The sequence below is a fragment of the Stegostoma tigrinum genome, chromosome 10 (genome assembly GCF_030684315.1).
Source record: "Stegostoma tigrinum isolate sSteTig4 chromosome 10, sSteTig4.hap1, whole genome shotgun sequence".
In the NCBI taxonomy this organism is placed as follows: Eukaryota; Metazoa; Chordata; class Chondrichthyes; order Orectolobiformes; family Stegostomatidae; genus Stegostoma; species Stegostoma tigrinum.
This window is the reverse complement of record NC_081363.1, coordinates 26,589,059-26,610,382: the sequence shown is the minus strand read 5'-3', so window position 1 is coordinate 26,610,382 and position 21,324 is coordinate 26,589,059. Positions and strand designations below refer to the sequence as shown.

The 21,324-nt window shown below is 41.7% G+C and overlaps 1 protein-coding gene across 2 annotated transcripts in view; it reads left to right on the top strand.

Moving 5' to 3' along the window:
- Window positions 1-1,295: 1,295 nt before the first annotated feature.
- LOC125455968 (protein unc-79 homolog) overlaps window positions 1,296-21,324 on the top strand; it is a 224,657-nt gene continuing 204,628 nt past the window's right edge. For both annotated transcript variants that reach the window (XM_048538588.2, XM_048538586.2), the window contains exons 1-2: window positions 1,296-1,412; window positions 7,356-7,476. In XM_048538588.2, coding sequence (XP_048394545.1) covers window positions 1,391-1,412; window positions 7,356-7,476 — 143 coding nt within the window. In that variant the 5' untranslated portion in view covers window positions 1,296-1,390. The remainder of the gene's footprint in view (window positions 1,413-7,355; window positions 7,477-21,324) is intronic.

The window sequence follows — 21,324 nt, the reverse complement described above, 5'->3', positions numbered from 1 at the left end:
TGAAATCATCTTTCAGTTGTTCAAATTCACAAGTTTCTACTCGTCTCATTTAAGGCATATTCTGATCAATGTTCTCCAAAACTTTCAAAGTTCTGATGTAAAACATGTAATATTTATAAAAATATTAGAATGTTCAAAACGGATCTTCAAAGCCTTCAAAAGTTCTTCCGCCTGGTTCTTTTCTTCTTGAGGATGCTCCGAGGTTGCAATACAGTTGTAGTTCTTTCCCCAGAACTGGCACGAGTTTTAACTTTGAGGCTGTCTCATTTTATTGAGACTGGAAAAAATTCAGAATCTGATTCAAATCAGCTTTCATCTTCACAGGACCAGGACCTGGAAAATTCAAAGCCACACTGACTCACCCAGACGTATATGTTTGCATGATTTTCTTTTTACTGCTTAATGCTTCTTACAGTAGCTGGTTCTCTTGTAGCTTTCAAAATAGCTACAATTTCAGCTGCACGCTTCTGGCACCTTGATCTGGTTTCTGCCTCGTCGTCATAGGGCAATCAAAGATATTAGAGATTTCATGACTATGACAAGACACAGTACATTTAGAAGGTGCAGTGAGAAATTTTTCCAAACATTCACTCGATAATCGTGGGACACCCGTAGACAAATTTTAGGCGGTAAAACCGTTTTTGGGCGTACCCTGAGAATGTGAAAATCGTTATATAAACACAGGCAACATTCAGGTTGCGAATGGATTTTGTACTCGGGTCCGTTTGCAAGTCGAATTGTGTGCAAGTCATAACACAGTGCGGGACAATATAAAATAGCTGTACATATAACTCCGAGAAAACGCTCACGTGTGGGATTTTTAAAATTACTATTAATGCATCTCTGTAATGGGATCTCGTTTCTATGTACGAGCATCCGTGAGTCTGTCGTTCGTAAATCGGGGAGCTCCTGTATATGTTTGCTTTCTGAACACGTTATGCAAAGCTTTGCAAAGAGTTTAAAATGAAAATTAATGACGAATGTTTTGTGCGTGCGTGTGGTTCTATTTGATTTAAAAACGCAACACACAGACCGTAACGGCCGACTATGTCCCATTCATAACTGGATGTAGTTTTGTGTGTTAAAATCGTCCTTTGCCTGGATGCGGCAAAATTCCAGCTCAATGCAACCAGTTCTTTCGTAAGTTTTGCATGAACGCTTCCGACCTGGGTCGGGGAGGGCTGTGTAAAATTGGAGCAATTGCTGGTCCCTACTGCATGTGGTGCCAGTCAATCTCCTGGACCAGTCGCGGAGGGAGCGGGCGTGCTCAATCGCGCGCATGCGCGGCGCCTGTCTCCAGGATCCCCAGCAGCTGGAAGATGCTGTAGTGGCGTATTTTGTTGTTTGCTGACATACGCCATTGAGACCAGCAACAACAACAAAAATAACCATGTCTACCAAAGCGGAGCAGTGTAAGTATGGGAAGGACACATCGGTGTAGAATGCCCCCAGGAAGTGAGGGTCAGTTAGTGGGTGATGGTGTCATTGCCCTGCTTCCAAAAGAGGCCTGCCTACTGAAGGCTTCAGTACATTGCACACCTTACTTTTTTTTCTTCTCTCTGCCCAAATTTATTGGGCATATTGACGCGGAATTAATATTTCTGCACGGGCGTATCTTTGACAGCAGTCATAATAAATTAGCCTTGCAAATCTCGAATGCTGCTTAGCCTGTCCTCGCCAGGTCCAGAAAGAACATTCAGTTGCCAAGGTCAGCTCATTGCCAACATTGAGAAGTAGGGAGTGAGTAGCTTTAAGGTGGCTAATTTTAAATGTCCGCAGCAGAATGGTCACTTTATACTTATGAAGACCATCCCTGAAGAGAAGGAGAGCGGGAAATGTCGGTTGACTGTTAGGAATAAAGTTGGTCGTTTTTAGTATACGTGCGCACATTACACATTATTATTTACGCAGGGATGTAGCCAAGCTTCACTGGAGGACTCTCATTTCCTAGGATAACCAGCTGTAGCTGTTCTAGTTTTTTTTTGCTTGTTATTTTTCAAGCTGTATTATGTGCATTATTATAGCATGCATCTCAAATAGTTGACTTTAAAAAAATGCTACAATTAGTGTCTGGGGCTTTTATCAATTGCGCACATAAAATCTTTTTTGTTTTATGAAAATGAACAGAGAGACTACCACTGTCAACAAATAATATGAGAAATCTCTAAAGCAGGATGTACAGCTTGTAAATGCCATAATTACAAATGTGTTATGACAGGGACTTTCCAATGATACTGCCAGACCTGCTGAGTTCTCCAGCATTTTCAGTATTTAAGATAGTCTGCTGACCATAGCACATTTTTCAAATTATGGTTCCTTATTTACAGGTGAAATAAGTTAATTTGAGTGATTTTGCAGTCAAAAAATGTTTGAAACTGCTTTGTAGGGTATCCTGTCTTTACATTAAGAATTTGTCTTAAATGTGTGTAATGATTGTAATGAGGTCAGCCAGGTGGACATCATAGAATACATACTCCCTGGTTGGGGCTGTTAATCTTGGCTAATCAAGGAGCCCTGGCTGACAGATAAGAACAGGCATGTCAGCCATCCTGTTTAGTCTGTCAGCTGGATCTCAGGGAGCTGGACCAGTGTCAAGGACACTCCATGTGTAAGCAAAGAGTGACTTGGTGACAGGATACCGGCCGCTGCGGAGTTATTTCAATATGATTGTGATGTTTGTAAGATATCTGGTCATTTCATTAAGGTTAAAGTAACTCTTAGTCTGAGGATCTTCATGTTGAAGTGGATGTTTATTGCCCATTGCAGATGTGCTTGAGAAAATGATGGTGGATGTGGAGACACTCTGAACTCGTGCTTAGAAGTAAGCACTGTGATGATGTTCTTGTGCGCATTCTTCTCTTGTCCTTCTTTGTGATGGATGTGGTGAGGGAGTTTGGGAGGTGCTTTGACTTCCAGTACATTCTGAAGATAGAATAAGTTGCAACTGTGGTATGGAGTGGATGAGATGCTGCTCCTTCTGAATACTACTGTGCTTCATGAATGTGTTTGGAGTGGCACCATCTAGACAAACCACACTTTGGAATTGTGCCTTGTCGGATAGGAAGCTCTCAGGAGTTAATGGGTTAGCCAATTGATACTGAATATCCAACTCCCGAAGTGCTCTTATGGCCCTGGCATATATTTAGGTAGTACAGTTGAGTTTCTAGTCACTGGTGATCCTCCCAGATCTTCCCCTCCATCTCCTTTCCCCAGGATGTTGATGATCAGAGAGTTGCAGTTGGTAAAGCTATTGCAGATGAAGGTGAGATAATAAGGTGTGGAGCTGGATGAACACAGCAGGCCAAGCAGCATCTTTGGAGCAAGAAAGCTGACGTTTTGGGCACAGACCGTTCATCAGAAATGGGGGAGGGGAAGAGGGCTCTGAAATAAATAGGGAGAGAGGGGGAGTGGAGTAGCTGATAGTGAAGGGGACTGTCAGAAATTACAGCAGAATATAGATAGACTAGACTTGGGCAGATAAATGGCAGATGGAGTTCAATCCGGGCAAATGCGAGGTGATGCATTTTGGAAGATCAAATTCAAGGGTGAACTATACAGTAAATGGAAAAGTCCTAGGGAAAATTGATGAACAGAGAGATCTGGGTGTTCAGGTCCATTGTTCCCTGAAGGTGACAACGCAGGTCAATAGGGTGGTCAAGAAGGCATATGGCATGCTTTCCTTCATTGGGCGGGGTATTGAGTACAAGAGTTGGCAGGTCATGTTGCAGTTGTATATGACTTTGGTTCGGCCACATTTGAAGTACTGTGTACAGTTCTGGTCGCCACGTTACCAAAAGGATGTGGATGCTTTGGAGAGGGTGCAGAGGAGGATCACCAGGATGTTGTCTGGTATGGAGGGTGCTAGCTATGAAGAGAGGTTGAATAGATTAGGATTATTTTCATTACAAAGACAGAGATTGAGGAGGGACCTGATTGAGGTCTACAAAACCATGAGGGGTGTAGACAGGGTGGATAGCAAAAAGATTTTTCCCAGAGTGGGGGACTCGATTACTAGGGGTCATGAGTTCAAAGTGAGAGGAGGAAAGTTTAAGGGAGATATGCGTGGAAAGTTCTTGACACAGAGGCTGGCGGGTGCCTGGAACGCGTTGCCAGCGGAGGTGGTAGATGCAGGCACGTTAGCGTCTTTTAAGATATATTTGGACAGGTACATGGATGGGCATGGAGCAAATGGACACAGACCGTTAGAAAATAGATGAAAGCTTAGACAGAGGATCTTGATCGGCGCAGGCATGGAGGGCTGAAGGGCCTGTTCCTGTGCTGTAGGTTTCTTTGTTCTTTGAAGATGGATAGAGGAGAACATAGGTGAAGAGGAGACAGATAGGTCAAAGAGGCGGCGATGAAGCCAGTAAAGGTGAGTGTAGGTAGGGAGGTGGGGAGGAGATAGGTTAGTCCAGGGAGAATGGACAGGACAAGGAGGTGGAATGAGGTTTGTCAGTAGGAAATGGGGGTGCAGCTTGAGGTGGGAGGAGGGGATAGGTGAGAGGAAGAACAGGTTAGGGAGCCGGGGACAAGCTGGGCTGGTTTTCGGATGCCTTAGGGGGAGGGGAGATTTTGAAGATTGTGAAATCTGCATTGATACCTGCAGTCTTCGGGTGGCATCGTTGTGGCACTGCAGGAGGCCTGGGATGACATGTTGTCTGAGGAATGGGAGGGGGAGGTGAAATAGTTTGCGACTGGGAGGTGCAGTTGTTTATTGTGAACTGAGCATAGGTGTTCTGCAGAGTGGTCCCCAGCCTCCGCTTGGTTTCCCTGATGTAGAGAAGGCCACAATGGGTACTGCGGATGCTGTATACCACGTTTGCAGATGTGCAGGTATGAGAGATGAGTTTCCAGAAATGCAGGAGACGTGGTCAAGGGCGTTCTTGACCACTGCGGGGGTGGGAAGTTGCGGTCCTTGAAAAACAAGAGACATGAGATATATGGGAGTGGAATGCCTTATCCTGGGAGCAGATGCAGCGGAGGCGAAGGAATTAGGAATAGGGGATGACATTTTTGCAGGAAGGTGGCTGGGAGGAGGTGAATTCTATGTAGCTGTGGGAGTCAGTGGGCTTGAAATGGATATCGGTTTCTAGGTGGTTGCCCAAGATGGAGACAGAGAGGTCCACGGAGGTGAGGGAGGTGTTAGAGATAGTCCAGGTAAACTTAAGGTTGGGGTGGAAGGTGTCAGTAAAGTGGATGAACTGTTCGAATTCCTCGTGGGAGCAAGAGGAAGCACCGAAACAGTCATCAATGCAACGGAGGGAGAGATGGGGAATAGGGCCAGTGTAGATACGGAAGAGGGATCATTCCATGTAAAGAGGCCACCTCTTTAACTTGTCTGTCTCCGCTCCACCTATCTTTCCCTCTGTCCATCTTCAATTTGCCTCCCCCTCTGTCCCTATTTATTTCAGAACCCTGTTCCCCTCTCTCATTTCTGATGAAGGGTCTAGGCCTGAAACGTCAGCTTTCCTGCTCCTATGATGCTGCTTGGCCTGCTGTATTCATCCAGCTCCAATTCGCCAGCATCTGCAGTACTTATTATCTCTGATACAATTTTAACCCTACTGCGAAGCCTCTTCTAAGGATGCCTCCTCCTTGACCTGTCCGTCCTCCCTGGACTAACCTATCTCCTCCCTACCTCCCCACCTCCACCCACCTTTACTGGCTCCATTCCCACATCGTTAACTTGTCTGTGTCCTCTTGATCTATCTTGTCATCTATCCATTTTCAATCAGCCTCCACCTCTCTCCCTATTTATTTCAGAACCCTCTTCCCCTCCCCCATTTCTGATGAAGGGTCTAGGCCTGAAACATCAGCTTTTCTGCTCCTAAGATGCTGCTTGGCCTGCTGTGTTCATCCAGTTCCAGTTCTCCAGCATCTGCAGTTCCTATTATCTCTGATGCATATGAAGGTGAGGTGGATTTCTCCTGTTAGTGACAGTCATTCCCTCGTGCTTGTTTGAATATTATTTTTCACCATTTGCCCATGCTTACATGTGGGCTCAGAGTGTTTCATTATTTGAGCAATTGTGAATGGAGTTTAACACATGATAACAACAGTGAACATTCCCCTTTCTGAAGTTTTGATGGAGGGATGATGTTTGAGGATGCAGCTCAAAGTAGGGCACGAACATGAGGAACTCCTGCAATCATGTCCTGCAGTTGAGATGGTTGGACTGTACCAACCAACTTATTTTGAGCTAGGATGATTTCTACTGGTGGAGAGTTTTTTTTGTTTTCTGATTCCCATTGAATTCAGTTTTTCTAAGACTTCTTGGTACTACATTCTCTCAATTGTTGTCTTGATGTTACAAAGTCATCCTGACCTCATCTCTGGAATTCAGCTGTTTTCTTCATGTTCATGGTTGCTGGTGTCAAGGCCTCTAGCCTTTCCCTTTTTATTTTGCATGATTAATGTACATTCCAAACCAATGAATGTCATGTGATAGCCAGCATTACAGGGAAAAAATGGACACTTTTATAATGGGAAAAAGCTCAAGTTTTTATGTGTTTTATGTAGGCACACTTCATAAAGTACATGTAGACAGTGATTTCAATGCACAAAATTCACAGTATGACTTCAGTAATTTGTCATATATATTTTGAATCTGCTATATTACCATTGTTTGCATACTCATCTTTCAATTCTATTTCCGTGGAAAAAATTAAGAGCTACAGGTTTATCAACTGTGGTATGGTTGTATGTTTCCGGTTATATGTTTCCAGTGGTGTGTTTTTGAAAAAAAATGCTACTAATCTAAAGTGTGATGTACTGAAAATGATAATTCTTACAAATAATTGTAATTCTCTGTATGTTTTGAATACTGAGGTATTGCTATGTACACGTTAAATTATTTACTCATAAGATAATATCCATAATTTCCTAATTAACAGACAGCAACTTGTGTGTAGGTGTTTATGCAGGCATACAAGGATATTCTGCTTGGGTGGTTAAAAGTGCTCTTTGGTGTGTTCTTGAGCCCTACAGACAAAGAAGCTTTTTGTCTAAAACGTGGTCTTGGCTGAGTTAACAGATTCCACCTGTAGCTTCACCATCACTGTGCTGAAGGGTGGAAAAATCAGCCAGGTGCCAGTTATACCATTCCTGATCGTTTTTGATCATGGGACAAGCATGGTTTTGAATATGACAAAGGACATACTGTTGTCTAGTTTCTCTATGTGAAGTATCACCACTTCAGGTAATGTACTGGCGATTATTTTCTTGGCATCGTAATCCAACATATGTCACAAAAGGAAGATGTAAAGTCCGGAAAGGAAATGAGAATGCTGTTTAACTTTGTAAAGCAAAGTATTGCTTACAACAACTGACATCTTCCAAAATTCTCACTTATTCAGTTGCATCTAAGGTCCGTTATTTACAAGAGTACCACAATCGTGTTCTTCATAACATTTATCCTGTACCATCTGGAACTGATATAGCAAATACATTGAAGTACTTTTCACAGACATTGTTAAGGTAAGCTTTCTTTTATGTGTACCCAAAAGACACAATGACATGATTGTTTTGTAAAATGGGTTTGAGCATTGACATTTTGTATTTTCGTTCTTTTTATACAAATAAACAAGTAAATGATCTCGAATTTTATTTGGAAGGAACTTCCAGCCATCAAAAGTTGTATTTAATATAATAACTCACCTTCCAGCATATCTAAATTTTATGATCTAACTTAAATAGACAAACAGTTAGTGAAACATTTGGCTCTTGCCATATACAGTCATTCAATACTTTGAAAAGATCTTTGTTGTCAGATGATGAGATTACACTTGTCAGCAACTGCTGGTTGAAATACAGAAGAAAATAGAAATGATGAAATCATGGCACAAGGATTAATGCCTTTGTGAAAATAGTTAAGAGATTTTGTGTGAATGTGTTAATGCTTAGGTATGCCACATTAATGCAATATCATTCTTGTTTCAATTTCTGATGTGGCTCAACCAGTTGAAACAATTGAGGCATCATCATCTGGCTATAAAGAAAATAAATAAACATTCAAGAGTCAAAATATTTATTTACTGTTGCAGGAAAATAAACCTATCAAATCTTAAAATACATGCTTACTGTTTGAAGGAAACACTGAAACTACATTAGTGAAAACGCCTTAAATGCAAGTTACTGTACTCTAGTTTATAAAATCATTTTCACAGGGCCTTTTAGAACCTGGGATCTCTGTTAGGAGCACTTTAACATGATTATGCCATTAAATGAATATGAGACAAAGTTTGGAAAGAAAGCCATGCTTAAACGTGTTAGACAATAGATGCTGTGATGGAAAGTAACATTTGAATTGACTCTGGTGGAAAGCCATTCTCCCTTTGACCTTAACCAAATTATTAGATGGAGACTACTTTCAAGGACAGACAATTCACAGAGAAGTTTCTTTAGGCTACTGTTATACATTTTCCAGCTTCAATTACACAGCACTATTTGTGGAAGTTTGGGAGCAGCCTTTCCCTTCATAAATGATACGTGGGCTTGAGAAGATTGATTGGGAAATTTGTAATGTGTTGACCATCATTCAAAAATGAGGACCAAACAATTTTTATTTAGTTTTGTTGAGGGAGTACTGGAAATAAGAAGTGGATTATTAATTTTGGTTGTATTATGGCCTGAAGCCAAATTTTGGCAAATTGGATGAACTTTGTGATGCTATCCTTGACCCTTGTTGATATGTGACAGTCTATAAAAGGAAAGTATCTTTTCAATCTTGAAGAAAGTGGCATGTATCAGACAATATTTGAGCAACAAGATGGATCTAATAGGGGTCACAATTCCAAACCTGGATGTTGGATTCCCTGTTGCCCTGTTTTGGGAATAACTTTACATTGCACGTCTCATGTATTTTTTCTGGCATAGGAATGATTAATGTTGATCATAGATGCAATGTGGAAGGTGTTGTATTTCCTGGGACTATTTGCTCTGGATTTGATGAGTCATCAAGGATACAATGATCTCGCACACTATGAGAAAAATAGAAAGGGCGCTCACAGCAGTTGGAATCACTATAACGATCATAACTAAAAGACAAAAATGATGCTTATTTTTGTTGGGCAAGTTGTAGAGGAATATTGCACTTCTTTGTTGGAAAGTAATTGCAAAAAACAATATTTTATGTCTATTTTTTATTTGAAAATGTAAGCACTTTATAGTCAATCCCTCAAAGAAATCAACATATTTCAAATTCTGGAAGAACACTAAACAAAACTTAACAAAGTGATAAAAATTCTAAATACAAAGCTTCAACTTTACTGTGAGATAAATGTTACTTCCAATAAACCGTCGCATTCTTTATATTGTCAGATGTTGGATGATAGTCAAGTTTTATACAAAGGTTACACTGTTCAATTCCATCTGTTGTGGAACAGTTAAGTTGCAAAGTTTGAACACACATTTATGAATGAAAATGATGGTTTAAACTCAGCGTTCATCATTTTGTTCCCAATATTCCTTTTATGTGAAAATGTAACATAGCATGATCCCATAAATGTTAAATTTTAAAATTATTTATAATATTCTTAATGCATTAGGGTGTTTGAAATGTAATGTCACATAAAGTGAGGTGACTCACAGGAGAATAGCAATCTTTCAATGAGTATGAAATAACTGACTATTGAAATAACAGAATACACTGAACTTCAGTGTATGTAATTCTTCACAACTTTGTTGTCATTTGGTTGTTGACATTTTCCCAAACAAAATAAACACACATTAACTCTTACTTAGCATCCTGTTCTTGAGATCTAGAAATTTTGAGTTAAGCTGAGGTAACATCTACATTACATTTTATTAACCCTTGCAATTAAATCATCTGGTTCAGAAACAAGTGTCTTAAATGAGCATATGCATAAATGCTTTAATTATTTCAATCAAGTTTTCTGTCAGTTAATCGAATATAAAGTTGTGTTTTTTGCTAAGCATGTTCAATTAGTCAAGTTTTAGCATTTAAATCAATATTTAATACATTGATTAAATCCTGCTTAAGAGCTCATTATTGACTGAAATATTGACAGATTATTTTTAAATTGCAGGGTTTTATAGCTGTAAAGAGTGTTTTGTTATGTCAGGGGTTCCATTTAACAAGTACATTCATTAAATGACTCTACAGTGCTTGGAAACATAGACATGATATTTTATTCTCTGAGAGTACAATGCTGATTTTTTTTTAAAAGTGTGAGGGCAAAAAGTTGTGCATTTATCCTTTTAAATATTGAATTTCATTTGTAGCTTTCAAATTGTCTTGGTGTTCACATAAGCTTTTGACATTTTTTAAATTAATAGTTTCTGGTTGCAAGTTTATATGCTCTTTCTTTACATAATATTAGTGACTTATTTAAAATCCCAGTAAAGTTGTAAAAGTATTGCTTTAACAATTTGTCCCTATAAAGACAGGATAGTCAAAATATATGGTATTATCCTTATTTGGACCAACAATTTAGATTGAGGGCCATCAAATAAATGTAAAGTTTGATTAATACATGATATTAGCACATATTTTAAAAAGTTTCATTATAGGCGAAGTCGTTGAAATGCTGCTTGTATAGTCCTAATTTTCCAACTTTTAAACTTGTATTCTGGTCTTAATAGAAGTTGCAACATTGCTCCACTCGTAAACGATTCATAAGTAATTATTGGAGATATGCAGTATACTGTACAGGAAGGGTTTGATCCAGGAGGTTGATTCTCAAAATGTGTAATGAAAATTGTTATGTTTGACACGTGTGGCCTCGGTTACACCTACTACTAAGAATTTGCTGCAGACCTCTGAGAGCCTTCTGCAGTTTATTGTACTTTAAATGTTCATCACTATTCAAACCTCAGAGCTTGTTACTTAGCAGCGATGCACAACTTTTTGTCTCATTATTAATATACTTAAATATTGCTGTCAAATTTAGAGAGAACAAAATAGTGTTTGTATTACAGAAAATTTAAAAGAACCTTTTATTTCAGTAATTCTTATGGAACAATCAATAGCATACATAAACTACCATTATCATTAGTTCATAAACATATGCTATCAATCATTGATCTTTAGTATATATTCTTTTATAATTCCTACAAATGTAGTTTAGTTACATCCTAGAATTCTATATTTTTTCACTAAATCATATACCTGTTAAAATTCATTACCCTTGATGATACTGTCACAGTATCATAATTTACATACAGACATTATTTTGGTGTGATAAACATGTGCTGTTTAGAGATTTACATATCAAACACACATGTTTATCCTTCTCCTTAAACATGTTTCATAAGTGCCACCCCCTTGTGAATGAATTATTCTGACAGACTGTTGTGTAGATACCTTATAATATTTCGTGAACATAAAATGTACCTGTGGTGACGAAATATGTTTTTGTAATTCTTGAGCAAAGAAGTTTATTCATTAGTGATTTTCTAATGTGTTAACCCTCTGGTTAAATCATTTGAAAAATAGATGAATTGCCATGAATCTGTCCTTCATATTCTTTCATTTTTATTTCCTCCTTGGCTGTCGAAAGTTTAGATTGAGTAGATAAGTAAACTAATCCCAGTTGTTTTGTAATATTTTCCAGAGGTTGGAAGAGCACTTGGCTACTCACCTGCTGACTCAATCTTCCTTCCTTACCCTCACCCAACCACATGAAAAGTGTGTGCTTAGTTTTTCCAAATGTATTCCATTAGTGAGATTAGGAAGTCAACACATGTTAAATTTTCTCAACTCTGTTGCAGAGTAGACTGAATTATCAGTGTGTATCCTACTGTGTTTCATAGTGAACATTTTGAGTTTGCTTTGTAGTGTACAATCTGTGGATTAATCATTATGAAAAGTTGGAGATTACTAACTGTAGAGCAGGAGATGGAACTTGCTAGTGCCCTTCATTTGGACTCTGAGTGATCTCAGAGAGCAGGCAGATCGTGGCATCATTTGGCATGTAATGCTGATTTAAGACCAGTAATGTAATTTCTAATCTCAGTTCTCCACCTTCTCCCAATCTTGTGCAATTGAGGATGTTCTCAGCGGAAGGAAACTACCCCTCGCCTAACCAAGGCTGTTAAAAAGGAGAATCAACTATATGGAGGTTAATTGCTAGCTTATTTCTTCTGGCTGTAGGTACAATGTTCCGAAGTTTTAATGCTTTCAATAGTTTCTTCACTTTTTAGAAGAATACATGCAGAGTGGCATGGCAAGTGCTGAAGAACTTTCTACTGGCTTGAAGGCTGAGCACTGTCTGATTGAGGTTAAACATAATTGCATTAGTGGCTTTCCCCTTGGAGAATGAAGAAAGGCTGCATGGACCAGGACTACTAGAAGAGGAGCAGGGGTGAAAAGGGCTGTACTCACTTCCTAGTACTCAGCAAGATAAAATGTAGTGAAGTACTACGCCTTATAAAAACATTCATGTGGAAATCTGTCACCTGCCGTAGCTACAATTACAACTCCACTGCACAGTGAAGAGTGCATTTTTGGAAAGCTGACCACTGCAATGAAAACTTAAGCCACTGGTTCCTACCAAGCTGAAGCTTTAGATCTTTATAATATTACACAGTTTTGTTGACAATTGTCATGTAGGACAGGTCACCATTCTCTGCTCAAAGATAACTAACTGCATTTCATTTTTGCTAGAGAAAAGCAGAGAGCAATGCATGATTACACCAGTGTAGCAAGCTTTCTTGTAGTGCCGGATGATATTAACTGCTTGATGAACACAGCAGGCCAAACAGCATTAGAGGAGCAGGAAGGCTGACGTTTCGGGCCTAGACCCTTCTTCAGAAATGGGGGAAAGGAAGGAGGCTCTGAAATAAATAGGGAGAGATAGAAGATGGATAGAGGAGACAGACACGTCAAAAAGGCAGGGATGGAGCCAGTAAAGGTGAGTGTAGGTGGGGAGTTAGGGAGAGGACAGGTGAACGGGACGGGATGACGTTAGTAGGTAGGAGATGGGAGTGAGGCTTGAGGTGGCAAGAAGGGATAGCTGAGGGAGGCGGGGATGATCTGGGCTGGTTTTGGGATGTGGTAGGGAGAGGGGAGATTTTGAAGCTTGTGAAGTCCTGTGGACAAGGGAGGCGCAGTTGTAAGTATGGTGCACTGATCTCCACATCGCCGAGGCTAGGCGCCAACTCTCCGACACCACCTCCTCCATCCCCTTGATCATGACCCCACCCCCAAGCACCAAACCATCCACAACCTCATCACCTCAGGTGACCTCCCATCCGCAGCCTCCAACCTCATTGTTTCCCAACCTGGCACTGCCTGCTTCTGTCTCCTTTCCAAAATCCACAAACCTGACTGCCCTGGTTGACCCATTGTCTCCACCTGCTCCTGCCCCACTGAACTTATCTCCACCTGGCTTGACTCCATTTTCTGCCCCTTGGTCCAGGAACTCCCTACCTACGTTAGTGACACCACCCACACCCCCCACCTCTTCCAGAACTTCCAATTCCCTGGTCCCCAACACCTCATCTTTATCATGGATGTCCCTATACACCTGCATTCCCCATACAGATGGCCTAAAGGCCCTCCGTTACTTCTTGTCGCGCAGGCCCGACCAGTCCCCCTCTACTGACACCCTCATCCACTTAGCCAAACTCGTCCTCACCTTCAACAACTTTTCTCTTTCAATTCTCCCCACTTCCTATAGAACAAGCGGAGGCCAGGGGTACCCACATGGGCCCAAGCTGTGCCTGTCTCTTTGTAGGTTACATGGAACAATTCCTCTTCTGTAGCTATCTCCTCCCTAGCTCCACATCTACACCCACCTTTTACTGGCCCCATGCCCACCTCTTTGACCTGTCTGTCCCCTCTCCACCTATCTTCTCCTCTATCCATCTTCTATCCGTCTCTCCCTATTTATTTCAAAACCTCCTTCCCCCTCCTCCATTTCTGAAGAAGGGTCTAGGCCCTAAACGTCAGCCTTCCTGCTCCTCTGATGCTGCTCGGCCGGCTGTGTTCATCCAGCTCTACAACTTGTTATCTCAGATTCTCCAGCATCTGCAGTTCCTACTACCTCTGATATTAACTGCTTACAGGTTGCTTTGGAGACACGGTAAAATAGGTTCTGATCCCTCAACATCCAGTTGAAGGACGCAGTACTTTGCAGAGTGCTTTAAGTAACAACGTGATCTGCTGCCAAGATTACTGTTGTGAGGGTATAGCCCTGTTCACCAGCTACATGATGGGCAGCTGAAGACCAGGATCATGAGGAACAGGAAGAAGAAGGGAGGAGTCAAACCAGATAGCTCCTTTCTGCCTGGACTCTCTTTGAAAAGCTGGAAGACTTCAAACACTGCTCAGTATGGATGACAGCAGCCTGGATGTGTTGGCTGACAAGCAACAGCAAGGACATTTTTTGTTTTGAACCGACAAAGGTGAAAAGATAAATGCTTTTATTTAGGAAGAGGACATCTGATTCACACTGTATGCCCCTTCCCTATCGTAGTACCTCCGGAATCTCTTATATATGTTGTAGAGCCAGCTGCCAGACTGCTGTGAAACTCTACAAGCGTCTTTTCATTCACAGCCATGAAGATGTCATCTGATTTTGCGTGACAACGTTTGAAACTTCATCTGCACCACTCCAATGTGGGATGTGTTACAAAGGAAGTTGTGAAATTGATCACAGAAAATGCATTGTGATTGGATCCACAAGAATGAATTCCTGTGTAATTCCAGACTTCTTTGCAGCCTCCACCCAAACATGGACAATAGAGCTAACTTCAGGGGGTGATTTGAGAGTGATTATCTTAAATATCAAAATTGTATCTCACCAGGGATGGCATCAAGGACTCTAAGCAAAATTGAAGTTAATGTGATTCACAGGGAAACTGTCCACTGCTTGTAAGGCTTTAAAGTACAGGATCAGAATTAGGCCATTTGGCCCATAACTCTGTTCATGGCAGTAACCAAGTAAAAGGGAAAATGATTAATGTTGTGAGAGACCAACATTTCACTGCAAGAGTTAATTGGGGTACTTTTTTAAAATCAATCTGTTTAAAGATTTTGATACCATCTCTACAGCAGGTGGAATGCAACTCAGGCCTCCCAGCTGAGAGGTAGAGAACATTACCACTGCACCAGAAAAGTCCCATAGTTAATTGGGTAATTGGGGTAGTGGTCTAAAGCCAACCATCTTCATCAATAACAGTCATTAGGTCAGAGGTAGGGTTGTTTCATGCTGAATGCACAGTGCTCAGTACCATTCACAGCTCTATAGATACTGGAGTGCCAATTAACATATCTCCAAAAGTAGAAAATCTAATTATTTCCTCCTTGACATTGATGATTTCAACAATGGTAATTCTTCACAATCATTTACCTTTAGGCTGCCCAGCTCATCACGACCTTCTAAAGGTTATCAGGGAATGGACAATAATTGCTAGCCAGTGTTTCCCACATCATACAAACGAACAATAAAAATTAATCCTGGGATTTATTATTATTGTTCCTGAAAAAGCAAGTTGGAGGTTGGTAATTTTGCACTATGTCTCCAAAGCATGAACATATCCACAAGGCGCATGTCAGGAATGTGATGGAATAACCTTTACCTGCTTGGATGAGTGTGGTTCCAAAAACACCCAAAGGGCTCAATACCAACCAAAGGAGTCTGCTTTATCAGGACTGGATTCAATACCTTAGACATTCACTCCCTCCACCACTGACAATCAGACAAAAATACCTAAACACTTCAAGTTTTCATGACCTCCTAAGTCTAACATGACGTCTAGAAGGGAAAGGATATTTGACACATTATTACATCACAAACTGCAAATTCTCATTCAAGCCACACACTATTTTGACTTGGGGCTATATTGCTGATCCTTACTATCATTGAGTCAGATCGTTGGAACTCCCTTCCTGAGTAATATGATTTGAGTTCCTACACCAGATGAATTTTGTTGGCTGAAATAATTAGCTTATCACCACCAATTCAAACAACTAGTAATGGGCAATAAGGGCTGACCTTAATCGCTTTGTTCACATGGTATGAAAGGCTAAAATCTGCAAATGGAGTTGCTTCACTAGTTCCATGATGGAAAGGATGTGCTATCAGTTCTGTACAAAAGACTTTGCCATGTTGTTGCTAGACTTCTCTATGGTTATCGATAGTGACTGTCGGACTGTAGGCCAATTTTACTGTTTGTCTGCAGACTGCCCCATCAAAATCCATATCTCTATCCTCTGTAGTGGAATTCGGGTGCAACTTTGGCTTCTGGCAAGCTAGTACGTGCACTATCATTGTCTGTTGTCCGAGCTGCAATCAGCTGAAGCCTAGTGTCTCACTGCATGCGAATTCCCCTTCAGAGCTATCCTCCAAGATGCTGGCCTCCATTTTATCTGAGCTGTTGGCCTCAAGTTTCAAAGTGTATAATGGTGCTAAGCCGTCCTTGTCTCTCCCATCTTGCTATTCCTTCACTTTCTGGTCATGTAAAAATTTTTTGGCATTTGAGAGGAAAGATGATTTCCTGTGATAAGATGAAGACATTGGAGTGAAAAGTAAGAGATGCACACAGCATCTCTAACTTGCAAACCAGAAGCGAGCACGGTGTGAGAGCAAGGTGGGAAATGAGAAGGCTGAGGATAAAATCATGTTTCTCACTTACATGAGTGATTCTTCTGATGCTTTAAGCAAATTTCAGAATTTCCAGTTTGCAGGCACCAGCTGCCTTCCCTTCACCGCTGACTTTCAGCCCCTGTAGCCACCCATCCCACATCAGGGTTTTAGGGCTGTCCTCTTCTGCCTGAAACAAAAGCCTAAACCATCCCCATCTACTACCAGCCCCCTCTGCCTGGCTGAACTCATCCTCAATTTGAACAACTTCTCCTTTCACTTTCTTGGATCAAAGGTGTGGCCGTGGGTACCGGCATGGACCTTGGTTATGTTTATCTCTTTGTCTGGGCATTCCTTATTTCATTCCTGCTCTGGGTGCTCCCCACAACTCTTCCTCCTGTACATCATCAATACTGCTTGCCTCTCCCATCCAGAAAAATTTACAAATTTCACTTCCAATTTCCACCCTCCTCTCACCTTCATCTGGTCTACCTCTGATTCCTCTGTTCCTTTCCTTGACATCTCTGTTTCCATTTCTGGGAATAGGCTGGCCACCAATATCCACTATAGACCTACTAACTCCCACAATTACCTTGACTATATATCCTTGTACTCTGCTTCCTGTAAAAACTCCATTCCGTTCTCCCAGTTCCTCCATCTCCGTCACATACGTTCTGATGATGCCAGCTTCTGCAGGGCGGCCTCAAACATGTCCGACATTCTTCCTCAACCAATATTTCCTGACTACCATGGTTAACAGCACCTTCAGCAATGTCTGACCCATCTCCTGAAATTCAGCTCTCATCCCATCTGTTCCCTCCCAAAGCAGTGATAAGGTCTCCCAGTTCTCACCTCCACGAGCATCCACATCCAAAGGATCATAATCTACTATTTCCACTACCTGCAGTAGGATGCCACCACCAGGTACTTATTCTTCTTCCTTGGCATGTCAGCATTTTGCAGGAATTTTCCCTTTGGGACACCATGGCCCACTTCTCCGCTCCAAACACCTCTCAAAACCCTCATGACACCATTTTGTACAATGACAGAAAGTGTAACACCTGCCTGTTGACTTCCTCCCTCTTCATTATCTGATGTGCCAGACACACCTTCCAGGTGAGGCAGCAATGTATCTGCACTTCACACTATCTAGTGTACTGTATTCACAGCTCACAGTGTGGTCTGTTCTAAACACAGACTGGTAACTGCTTTGTGCAACCTCTATGTTCTGTCTGGAAAATGACCCAAGCTTCTAGTTGACTGCCACTTGTAGAGTCATACAACATGGAAACAGACCCTTCAGTCCAACTAGTCCACACCAACCGTGTTCCCAAACTAAATTAGTCCCACTTGCCTGTGTTTGCCGTATATCACTCTGAAGCTTTCCTATTCGTGTACTTATTGATAACAAAGTGTGAAGCTGGATGAACACAGCAGGTCAAACAGCATCTCAGGAGCATAAGAGCTGACATTTCGGGCCTAGACCCTTCATCAGAGGGTCACGTCACGTGTACTTAATCAAATGTCATTTAAATGTGGTAAATGTACCTGTGTCTGCCACTTTCCCTGGCAGTTCATTCCATACCAAAACCACTCTCTATCTATAAAAGTCGTCAATCATGACCTTTTAAAAGAATCTTTGTCCTCTCATCTTAAAAATGTGCCCCATTCTTTTGAACTCCCCACCCTAGTGAAAAGACACATACTATTCACCTCATCTATGTTCCTCATGATTTTATAAACCTCCATAAGGTCACCCTTCAAACCTCCTACAGGACAAAGTCCCAGCCTATCCAGCCTATTTTTACGACTCAAACCCCCCATTCCCAGCTTCTCCGATTTAATAAAATCCTTACTGAGCACATCAATAATCTGCTTTTAAAATGTGCAGCAATCCCTTCCATGATCTTTTGGTTTAAATTAGTCATTTTCCTAATTCTGTACACAATTTTAAAAAAAAGTAGTCCTTACAATTGAATTTCTTTCTCCAGTGCATCTAGATCTTCAGGACATGACTCCTGACATTGACTGCCGTGGCGATCTGCTCCTATTGGCTTACAGTAAGAGTAACTGTGCAATTGTAAAATGAGGTCATACAAAATAAACCAGCCCAGCTCGTCCCTTCCCCCCACTGCATCCCAAAACCAGCCCAGCCTGTCTCTGCTTCCCGAACCTGTTCCTCCTCTCACCCATTCCTTCCTCCCACCTCAAGCCGCACCTCCATTTCCTACCTACCACCTCATCCTGCCTCCTTGACCTGTCCATCTTCCCTGGACTGACCTATCCCCTCCCTACTTCCCCACCTATACTTTCCTCTCTACCTATCTTGTTTTCTCTCCATCTTCGGTCCACCTCCCCCTCTCTCCCTATTTATTCCAGTTCACTCTCCCCATCTCCCTCTCTGATGTAGGGTCTAGGCCCGAAACGTCAGCTTTTGTGCTCCTGAGATGCTGCTTGGCCTGCTGTGTTCATCCAGCTCCACACTTTGTTATCTTGGATTCTCCAGCATCTGCAGTTCCCATTATCACTCATACAAAATCCAGCTGCCTGCATTTTAACATGCTGCAAGTCCTGTTCCTCTGTAACATTTGTGCATGCTAATTTACATTGGCTTTAGATTCAGCAATGCTGGGTAGAGCTTTTCCATTTTTAGGCCAAATGTTTATTCGGGTGAGATTTACAGCAGGCCTTCTACCTTAGCCCATAATGACTTTTCTCCTGCAGTCTTCTGCACTTCAACTCATTATGCTCTCGGCCCCCCGGCACCTGACTCATGGAATCATGTGGCAATGGAGGTAGTAGAGCTCGCTGGTGCTGGGATTTTGTGATACTACTGGTGCCATATTAATTTCCACCTCCAAAGCACTTCAGTCTGTGCAAGACAGGACCAGCCCTTCACACTGTGGTCCTGCTGGAAAGAGCAAGATAGCTCCTTGGTTCACCCAGACAGATTGGGGGCACTGTTCGAAGGAATGGCGGAAGATCTTCCTGATATCTGACAAAGGAGACCATACCCACCAGAATCAGCCACCGTAGACTGAGATAGCAGCTCAGGTCAGTGCAGTGGCCTGGGTGGAAATGCAATGCCCAGCAGTGCAGAGAGAAGGGTTAGTGATCTGTGCATTGCAGGTGTCGATGCTGTAGTTGCTGTGAATCTCACTCTTGGGAGCACCACTCACTCAATTCTGCTAATTCATACTCATCTAAAAATCTCATGGACTACAACTCTTATTCCCTCCAGTAAGCCCATTTACAAGCTCTCAATATCTTATCCTTCTGAGTGACATGACGCAAAAATCATAAGCGTTGTGGTCCAACCCTTCCTGATCTCTGCCCTTCCTACTCCTTCACAGGCGATACCTCATCTCCTGTCTTGCTCATGCATCACCACTAATTACACTTCTGTCCACTTTGACATAGCAATCCCTCCCATTTTTTCATTGCAGGAAATAATCTCTTCTCCCACCCCAAAAGTAGATGGTATATGCTGACGTGACTGTAGTCCCTTTGAGCAAATGAATGACTTTCACACATGGCTAATTAGTTGAGGCACATTCATAGTTGTTACATATACTGCAGGTATTCGCTTTAGGTATGATATTGATGTAACATGGTGCTGCACAGCAATTTGTCCCCCTAAACTGGCATAAACTACTTGGCAAGCACTTTTTTTTAAAAACCGTGGTGACACAGAAGCTGGAAGCCTGCAGTTACGTGCAGAGCGATCGTTAAGAAACTAATCTAAGAGCCGTGAGGTGCACCCGTTGTAGGAGTATGAGCTGGATGTGTGTCAAGTGTGCAAAGTGACCCGGCAGGAACTTGCACATCTGAACGGAAGGGCTGAAGTGGTGAAAGAAACCATGATGATTTGGTGATACCTGCCTGAAGAATGGAAGAAGTCTCTGGAGAAAATGGGGACATTGCAATGTGAAGACAGTGTCATCTGAAGGCCTGGAGAAGTAAGCTGCTGCCAGGTAACTATTCTGATCTGCATGTCAGGAATTGTTGCTGTGACCTCTCTTGGACGAGGAGAGGAAAATTGAGAGTTGCATAGAAATTAGGCAGTGTGAGCTATTAATGAAATGCAAATGCGTAGGCATATGGTAGATCAGCTCATTCGAGAGACTCCAGACCTTGTTTTTTAAACCCTCAGGGGAAAATTGGAAATATTTTACCTGAACTTGAGCATCTGTTTTTCCATTCTAACTGTATTTTCCCAATTTACTCACCATTGCCTATATCAGTCAAAGGAGTAGAAAATGCTATGAGCATGACCTTAAAATCCCCATCAGTTTTTTTTAAGGCCCTCCATGGCTTTGCTCTTCTCTATCTCCCTAATCTCCTCAAGTGCCACAGCCCACTGTGAAATCAGGGTTCCACTAATCCTGGCCTTTTCGCTACTACCAACTTGAATAGCTCCACCACTGGATATTTTTCTAGGCTTTGTGATTAGAAATCCGCTCCTTATAACTTACTGCCTCTCTACTTTCTCCTTTTTAGTACAGTCTTTCAAACCTAACTCGTTGACCACGGTCTTGGTCATATGACCTAATATTTCCTAATGTAGTCCAGTATCACACTTTGTATAATGCTTTGATGTATAATCCAGTGAAGTGTCTTGAGGCATTCCTCATCCTAGAGGGTATACAGTTATAGTTGTTGTTGTAAATGTGGAAACCAAGTAACAAATGGGCAGTAACTTTAATTCCTCCAGTAAGATCCGGAGTAAGTATTTGGATTTGCTTACCAACAAAAAGAACTGAAAGTTGATGGATAT